Consider the following 8,957-nt stretch of genomic DNA (forward strand, 5'->3'; position numbering starts at 1 on the left):
AGCACTCGGCACAGGGCTGGCACAAAGCTGGCGCTCGATAAATACTCATTGAAAGAAGGAGTGAAGGTTCCGCTGCATCCCTTGTAGGAGGTGGTCCTGGCTCTAGGATGCTCACTTACTGCAGGTGGATGGACTGACTACCCATTGGGCTTTCTGCTGTGGACCTTCGATGGAGCCTGGGGGCCTCCTGGCCTGCTGCCATGGCTTCTGCACCCACCCTCCATCTATTTAGAGGTCTCCTGGGCTGGAACAGGTGGAGCTGAGCAAAGGCTGAGGTGGGGGGTGCTGAGGGAGGGGTGCAGACCAGAGGTAGAGGTAAGAGGGGGGCAGGGAGAGGGGGTGAGGGTGAGGGTGGGGAGAGGAGGGAGCTCCCAGGCAGTCTAGTCTTCCCTGCAGCCCCATCCCCGAGAACTGGATCCACTGACCTCTTTCTTTGCACCCCATGGGCCCTGCCCTTTCTCTTTGCAGTGAGGGAGCAGCTGGTCCTTTCTGCCAGCTTTCAGTCAGGGTCAGCTTGGGCCTGTGGGAATTACCCAGGCCCTGATCACTGCTGTTCCCTGGATTTAGAATGGCAGTCTTATCAGGGCTTTAGAAGAGGGGTAGAGCTGCAGATCTGTCTAATTTCTCATCCTAAGTGGCAATGGCAAAGTCTGGGCAGGGTAAGAATGAATGTCCACTGACCTACTATGTGCCAAGTGCTGCGGGGTCCCTTTAGAGATGAGAGGATGGGTTGAATGTGTTCAGCTTGTTAGTGGCAACAGGTGGGATTTGAACACAGGTCCATGTCACTCAGTAAGGAAGAATTTAAGTTAGAGCTTAACAGCTAGGATTTTGCATTTAAAAACATTGCCCTGAGAAAGGGCTCATGGGTGTCGCTATTCTGCCAAAGGGGTCCTCAGCACCAAAAGGATTACAAACTCCTGCCCCGAATGCTGGGATCATTATGGGAAAACAGAACATGCTCTGTCTTGGTGTGGCCAAGCAAACATGTGGGCAGCAAACGGAGTACTGGGGCTCACCCAACAGGGACCCAGACTGGAGAACGCTGATCTAGAATCCTACACAGACGCAAACAGAGGCTGGAGAAAGAATGGGATTCTTGAGGGCCTGAGGCAGTTAGCTCTCTTCAGTCCCCAGCTCTGCAATGGGTACATAGTAGGTCCTCAACAACTGTGTCAAGTTGAGGTGAATCTTGATCTAGGTTTGGAAGGTTCTAAGGCTGGACTATGGATTTCTTCTTTTGTAGGTGCCTGTGGGGCTGAGTGCAGATGGAAGAATAATAATGATGGTAATAAATATAGGTGCAGCTTCTGACAGTTTACAATGATGATCATCCCCCCGAATCTTGAGACGAGGTGAAGGTAAATATTTGTATTATTTCCAGTTTCTGGATGAAGCAACTGAGCCCCAGCTGGTGACCTGCTCCAGGTTTGCAGAGCAGGTAAGAGCGGGCTGTGCTCTTGAATCCAGACCCTCAGTTTCCAAACTCTGCGGAGTGAGAGAATGGGCAATGGGCCATCTTGTGGGGAACCAGGGGCCCTGGGGAGGCTGTCGAGATGAAAGTGCAGTGAGTGGCGGGCCCGAAGGGCTGGGCCTGGGCAGGGGCCTGTGATTCAGGAGGCCCTGGAGCACCGGTTCAAGTTCTCCTAGAGGGGAGTGTGTTGGGATTCTGTAAACTGTGCCCTCCGAATGACATCTGTAGGTGTGTTTAGTGACATACTCAGCAGGTACGAGAAGGATGGGCCTGTGCCAAAGGCCAAGCCCAGAGATGTTTCAGATTTTTCCCTTTATGCCCCTGCAACCAAGCCCTGCTGCTCTAGCACATATAAGAGACCCAGGCTAGGGCTGCAACATTCACAGGCCTGGCCCCTTGCATTCTCTGACAACCCCAAGCTCACTCTCCTCTCTCCAGCCATGATCGCCAGACAGCAGTGTGTCCGAGGCGGGTCCCGGGGCTTTAGCTGTGGCTCAGCTGTAGTCGGTGGGGGCAAGAGGGCTGCATTCAGCTCAGTGTCCATGTCTGGGGGCACGGGCCGCTGCTCCTCTGGAGGCTTCGGCAGCAGGAGCCTCTACAACCTTGGGGGGAGAAAGAGCATCGCCATCAGCATGGCCGGGTCCCGACAAGGCGCTGGCTTTGGGGCTGCTGGAGGTTTTGGTGCCGGCAGCTTTGGTGTTGGTTTTGGCGCTGGCAACTTTGGTAGTGGATTTGGGGGTTCCTTCAGTGGACAGGGTGGTCCTGCCTTCCCCGCCTGCCCTGCTGGCGGGATTCAGGAGGTCACCATCAACCAGAGCCTGCTGACCCCACTCCACGTGGAGATCGACCCTGAGATCCAGAAGGTCCGGACTGAGGAGCGGGAGCAGATCAAGACCCTCAACAACAAGTTTGCCTCCTTCATTGACAAGGTGAGCTGTCCCCTTGGCCAGACAAGGTGGTAGAAACCAGGGTTCCAGAGTCCTGGGATCTCAGACCTGAGCCTGCCGCAGCGTTGCAAACCACTGAACTCCTCTGGGCCTCCATGTTCCAGCTATTTAAGGGGAATCCTTGCCCTTTTGTGTCTTCCTCTTTTGTGCATGGCTGGTGGGACCAATGCACAGGCTGCTCAGACCAAAATAATATTTGGAGTCTTCCTAGAAGTGCTGTGTATACTGGGCAAATCGCTCAACTTTTCTCAATCCAGGCATCCCAGCTTTTCCTCAGATTTTGGTTTCAGAAATAACATGGTTAATAATTTAAAAGTTAACTAAAATTATAGTTAACATAATAATTTAACTATGGGCACTTCTGTTGTAGGAGCGGAAGAAAACCAGGCTGGTTTCCCAAATGAAAAAGGGACTGATGCCAATGACAGACTCTGGGTCCCAATAGGACCTTGGGGGTCATCTCCTTCATCCTCCCGACCCTGAGCAAAATTGCTTATTTCTGGATCTGTTTGAAGAGAGAAGGGATCTCTCCTTTTCTTTTTGTAATCCAACTTCCTTTTCCACGCAAGTCTAGAGATTCAAGTCTTTTAAGCTCAATTGCAGCCATGTATGATGGATGACAGCAAGCGGATTAGCCCAGATTGCTGAGTCACCCAGAGATTAATGAGAGTGGATGAGTATAGCCACTCAGTTAAGGATGCCCTGGTTCTCTGTGCATCGGTCTTAGTCCTCTTAGATGAATGGGGCAAGACTGAACCATCTTGAAGTAGACTGAGTGGAAGTGCTTGCTCTTTTTACTAGTTGAATAAACCATCACTAGCTTAAAGAGGCTTTATGGTGACTCCAGGACATACAGATATAAAAGCAAGACCCAGGGTTTGATGATTTCTTGTCTCATCTCCCCTCATCTCACCTTTTGGGTTCAGACTGTGATCAGTTCCCCTCACCTGCTTTTCTTTCAACTCTGAAGAACATAGTGGGAATATCATGCTAAGCTGCTACCCTGGTTTATCTGGTTAGATGTCTTTCTAGAGAGAGGGAGAGTTCTGGGAAGTCCCCTTGCAGGGTGAGCCTGGCTGAGACTCAGAATGTGTCTAGGGCCTTGATCTTTAATTATTCAGACTCAATTGTACACAGGTTTAAAGAGACACACCAGGTCCATTTATTTTAAAAATTGTCAGTGAATTTATCATCCTTTGCCTTGGGTCAGGATCACTTTGAGTGCAGGAGTCCCCAGACTGTGGTTGTATCTCCTAGTTTTGTTTATTTTATTATTTCCTAGAAGTTCAGTGTTCTTCTCGGCACCTCCCCCCAGGGCCTCTGGATCCCTGGGGTCAAGAAGTTGTACTTGTGGCGTAGTCAGGCCCTGTGGCTCTCTGGCTGTGCTCTGTTCTCTACAACACATGTGGCTCATTTGCTGCCATGGAGCAGGGCCACCATGTTGATACCAGTGGATGGTGCCTGGAGTTGCAACATGGTGGCCCGACTTGCATGGCTCTTGGGTCACCTGGGTGGCCTTGGCCAGTCCTCCTGCCAAAGCTTCAGGTCCTCATCGGTTGGTTGGTGCCTTTTTAAAACACAGGTGCGGTTCTTGGAGCAACAGAATAAGGTCTTGGAGACCAAGTGGAACCTCCTCCAGCAGCAGACGACCAACACATCCAGCAAAAACCTTGAGCCTCTCTTTGAGGCCTACATCAGTGCCCTGAGAAAGCAGTTGGATACCTTGGTCAATGACAAAGGACGCCTGCAGTCTGAGCTGAAGACCACACAGGACAGTGTGGAGGACTTCAAGACCAAGTATGTGTGGAGGATAGAGGGATGCCACCTGAGAAAGTCTGCCCAGCCATGCCTCAGGCTCCTGGGCTCCTGTCCAGTCATTTAGAATTCCAGCTCTGAAGATATCCCAAAAGGGTCAAGAAGGTTCCCTAGTTTGTGCCCCTGCATCTATGTGGGCCCTTTCTAATGGGGTGCGGCCTAGTAACCCTGAGTTGCCCCAAACAGAAAATGAGTGATACATTCAGGGAGTTGGGCTTGCCATATACAAGCAAGGTCAGAAACCATACAGATGAGCATGGTCAGAAGAATACAGGTTGTAGAGACAGATAGTCCTTGTTTGAATACTGAGTCCTCCACTTACAAGTTATGCGCTCTTGGGTAACTTGCTTAACTGCTCTGAGCCTTGTTTTTCTTCATCTTTAAAAGGGGGATAATAACCCGAATCTTTGAGAATTAAATGGAATTAAATGAGATTGAGAAAGCAGGTAGCATAGCACTGGACATATAATGAGCATTTAATACATAGTAGGTCTTATTATACTCACTATGGGATGGAGCTGAGAAAATCCCAACCCCCTCTCTCTATTCACTCTCACACCAAAGAAAGAGAACTGTTGTTGGCAGCATTCCTGATAATTTAATCCACCAAATGAACAGCCCTTCTACAGAAATAAAACCAACCAGATTGTGGTTGGTTGTCCTCCTCACACTTAATCTCTTGAAAACAATCTTTATTAAGTTTGATTTTCACTTATCTGAATAAACCAAGGTCTAGACTGGTATCTCACACATGGAACTAATAAATGTAGGTTGAATGAATATTTGTATGAAAATGAGAAAATGTAGACAATTACCTGGATATTTCCAAATAGTTAGGTGTTGGAAACCCAGCAGCAGAGATCTGAGAAACACAAGCTCATTGTGAGGCTTCTGTCTTCTCCTTCTCATCCTTACCCCCAGGTATGAAGATGAGATCAACAAGCGCGCAGCTGCAGAGAATGACTTTGTGGTCCTCAAGAAGGTAAAAGATGAAGGAGGGGCTGGAGAGGCTGTGAAGTACCCCTTCCCTTGGGAGTGGTCTTTGGCTTGAATCATGGGTTTGGTCCATCTTGGCCTCACCTTTACCCCACTTGGTACTATCCAAATCTGTGTGGTCAAAGGAGTGGGTAACTGAACCAGACCCTAAGGAATTGAAGTTGGGGGGAAAAAGCCCATTTGGATCATTAACTTCCATTTCTGCCATTGTCATTAGGGCAGAGGATGTCAAATGATTAGTCCCTTGCCACTTTACCTGGTGCTGAGACGCCTTTCCTAAAGGCTGCTGAGAACACCTTTGTGTGTCACTTAACACCCCCTTGTCCCTATTGGAATTTCTGTATCTTGTCTCTTTCCCCCCTGCCTCCTCTGCAGGATGTGGACGTCGCCTACATGAACAAGGTGGAGTTGGAGGCCAAGGTGGATGCTCTGAACGATGAGATCAACTTCTTGAGGGTCCTCTTTGCTGCGGTGAGGACTTCATCCCCCTGCATTTGAAGAAGGGAATCCCGAATCTGTGAGGCTGTTGTGGGAATTCACAGTAGGACTCCAGCTCCCTTACTTGCCGAGGGTGCTCTCAGCAAGCTCATAGGTAGAGAGAGTTGAAGTGAGAGACTCAACTGGGAGGTTTTTGAAACCAGATGTTGTCTTAGAAGGGGTGATTAGATCTCAAGATTGCATGGGATAGAATTTCTTGCCGTCTAGCATTTCCCTGGTGAAATGAATCCATTCCCTTCCCTTCTATTCAACGTACTGAACACCTACTGACATGGGATGGCTTATGGATCCCAGAGAGCAGTGAAGACTAGAAGCATTACTTTTCTGTCTTGAATTGTCACCAATCACTTGATTTCTACATAGAAATTTACCATTCTTCTCCCTCCCTACACACTGGGATGCCAGCCAGCTCTGCTTCCATCTAAGTCTGTGGCACGGCCATCTCCATGACCACAGTGAATTTCTGGTGTCAGAGATTAGGAAAGCCTCTCTGGGGGGCCTGACACGAGATATTTTCCCTGCAGGAGCTGTCCCAGATGCAGACGCATGTCTCAGACACATCCGTGGTCCTGTCCATGGACAACAACCGGGACCTGGACCTGGATAGCATCATTGCTGAGGTCCGTGCCCAGTATGAGGAGATTGCCCAGAAGAGCAAGGCTGAGGCTGAGGCCCTGTACCAAACCAAGGTGGGTGTCAGGGATCTCTCAGGAGATGGGAGTGGTTTCTGGGGGCTCTGCTTTTGATTTCTGTGAGCAGGTGATCATCAGCTCAAGCCCAAGAGAAGTCAGAGATGAACTGATCACCCAGGAATCTCTGATCCTGGTCTGATTTGAGATTACATGACATTTTGTATTATCCCTGTCACCTGTGCCTGTTCCTGCTGAGTTCACTTGAAAACAAACCCTACCTAAACACGCCTGACCCCTCGTTCCCTGTGTTTTCCTGGATATTAGGTGCAGCAGCTCCAGATCTCGGTTGACCAACATGGTGACAACCTGAAGAATACCAAGAGTGAGATCTCAGAGCTCAACAGGTTGATCCAGAGGCTGCGGGCTGAGATTGAGAATGTCAAGAAGCAGGTAAGTGTCACCGTTTTCTGGCCATGGTACAAGGCCAGGAGCCTAAGACAGGTGTCTCCATAGTAGACAAGAAGTTCAGGCATCAGGCCAGAAGATCCGGAGCTTGCATGCAGGGGATTTGTGACTCCTGATATAAGCCATGCCCAAGTCTTTTCAGCAATACCTGACTTAACCTGACATGACACCCTGGTAAATAAGGTTTCTCTGCTCTTCTTCATTGTTTTTTGCTCATCTTCAGCTAATCAGTCTGGTGAGGATATTGGTGGGCCCTGGCTGGAGTAAATGAAATGCATAAGAGTAGAGTAGGTGGGGAGAAGGACAGACAGAATCCTGACATCTTAACCCAAGAAAAGCTGGTACAGGACAGGGGACAGGTGACGAGGCCTTGACAGCAGGACACTGATGATTGCCCGTTCAATGCCATTGTCTACAGTGCCAGATTCTGCAAGCATCTGTAGCTGACGCAGAGCAGCGTGGGGAGCTGGCCCTCAAAGATGCCTACAGCAAGTGCACAGAGCTGGAGGCTGCCCTGCAGAAGGCCAAGGAGGAGCTGGCCCGGATGCTGCGCGAGTACCAGGAGCTCCTGAGTGTGAAGCTGGCCCTGGATGTGGAGATCGCCACCTACCGCAAGCTGCTGGAGGGCGAGGAGTGCAGGTGGGATAGGGAAGGCAGGACAGGAATGTGAGGGAGGGAGAGACCCCGGCACCAGGAGCTTGCACCTCTGCTGGGCCACCTGCTTCAGTATGGCATGGGTGCATCATGATCCAGGGCAGTGTAGACAAACAGGTTCACATCCAGTCCTTTAATTTGGGTGCATAAGGATGGGATTGGTGCTTGAGACCTGCTTATTGAACCAAGCATGGCTCAGGGGTCTACTGTGACTCACTGTTCTTTGTTTCCCCCATAGAATGTCCGGAGAATGCCAGAGTGCCATGAGCATCTGTAAGTACCTTCTGCCCCTGCTATGGCTATTTGTCCACCCTGGTTTGGGTGGAGACCCCCCGATTGCCAGTATTGTTGGAATAACCATATCCTTTCCCTTTCTCCTGCAGCTGTGCTTGGTGGAGGTGCGGGTGCCGGGGGCATCGGCAGAGGATTAGGAAGCTGCTCTGGGTTTGGCCTGGGCAGTGGTTTTGGCTCTGCCTCCGGAAGTGGCTTTGGGTTTGGTGGCGGTGTTTGCGGCAGTTCTGGCAGCAAGATCATCTCTACCACCACCATGACCAAGAGATCCCACCGATAGAGGAGACGAGGTCCCTGCCGCCCCGGAGCCCAGCTGGGCCCAGCCCTGGTGTCTTCTGTGCTTCCTTCACCTCTGCCTCCCTCTCTGGGATTCATCTTACCAGTGTCACCCCAGTGTGGACTCTGCCCTCTTGGAGTTTGGTAGCTTCTTCTCGATTTGGGCCTGGTGACCCCCCTGGAATGGGAGGGGTGTCAACTGACTCTTTGCCTCCCATGGGCAGAGGAGAGCACAAACAGGAGCTTCATCTACAGAATCATCAGGGTCATGTATGTCCCCTCCCAGCCCAGGATCTCCATATCCCTCTACATCAGGTCCAAACTCCTCTGTCACTTGGCAGCAACTGGCCCTGCAAGGTCAGGACGGGAATCACTCAGTGTCTCATCCACCCCTTCTCCTTCCCTCTATCCATCTTTGGGTGAATCCTTAATAAAACGCTTTTATCATTCACTCTGAGCCATTGTCCTTGTTCCCTGGGGGAGAAGTCTCTAGAATTCAAGTGGGAGTAGAGGAGGCTGGGGCCTGAAGGATCTGTCTGCACAGATCAAGGTCATCACCTAATTTGAGGGAGAAGTGCAGTGTGTGGAGCCTGAAGGCTACCTTCAGAACAGGGGCACAGACTCCAAACAACCAACAATTACATAAAAGTGATAGGCAATCAGAGCAGGACCATCTCCGTGCTGAGCCTGCAGTGAACCTGGAGGGAAGGGTTGGAGGAGAGGCAGTCAGGGGGTGGCCACTGAATATGGAATGAGGGGTTAGGGAGCTTACGGAGAGTTCACACTCAGTGTCTAGCAAGGCCTCCCTATTTTCATGAGACCCTATGCAGAGGACTCAATCCCACTGGACCAGCAAAACTTTCAGGAACTTGTTCCAAGAATCAACAAGGTCCCAACTGCTGGATGGAG

At 50.5% G+C, this 8,957-nt stretch overlaps 1 protein-coding gene across 1 annotated transcript in view; it reads left to right on the forward strand.

The window, feature by feature from the left end:
* Positions 1 to 8,499, forward strand: part of KRT4 (keratin 4) — a 24,813-nt gene extending 16,314 nt beyond the window's left edge. The window contains exons 3-11 of the mRNA XM_027592398.2: positions 1,894 to 2,403; positions 4,004 to 4,218; positions 5,158 to 5,218; positions 5,608 to 5,703; positions 6,255 to 6,419; positions 6,687 to 6,812; positions 7,246 to 7,466; positions 7,720 to 7,754; positions 7,865 to 8,499. Coding sequence (XP_027448199.2) covers positions 1,915 to 2,403; positions 4,004 to 4,218; positions 5,158 to 5,218; positions 5,608 to 5,703; positions 6,255 to 6,419; positions 6,687 to 6,812; positions 7,246 to 7,466; positions 7,720 to 7,754; positions 7,865 to 8,052 — 1,596 coding nt within the window. The 5' untranslated portion in view covers positions 1,894 to 1,914 and the 3' untranslated portion in view covers positions 8,053 to 8,499. The remainder of the gene's footprint in view (positions 1 to 1,893; positions 2,404 to 4,003; positions 4,219 to 5,157; positions 5,219 to 5,607; positions 5,704 to 6,254; positions 6,420 to 6,686; positions 6,813 to 7,245; positions 7,467 to 7,719; positions 7,755 to 7,864) is intronic.
* Positions 8,500 to 8,957: the final 458 nt, after the last annotated feature.

The sequence above is a fragment of the Zalophus californianus genome, chromosome 9, assembly GCF_009762305.2.
Source record: "Zalophus californianus isolate mZalCal1 chromosome 9, mZalCal1.pri.v2, whole genome shotgun sequence".
Classification (NCBI taxonomy): Eukaryota; Metazoa; Chordata; class Mammalia; order Carnivora; family Otariidae; genus Zalophus; species Zalophus californianus.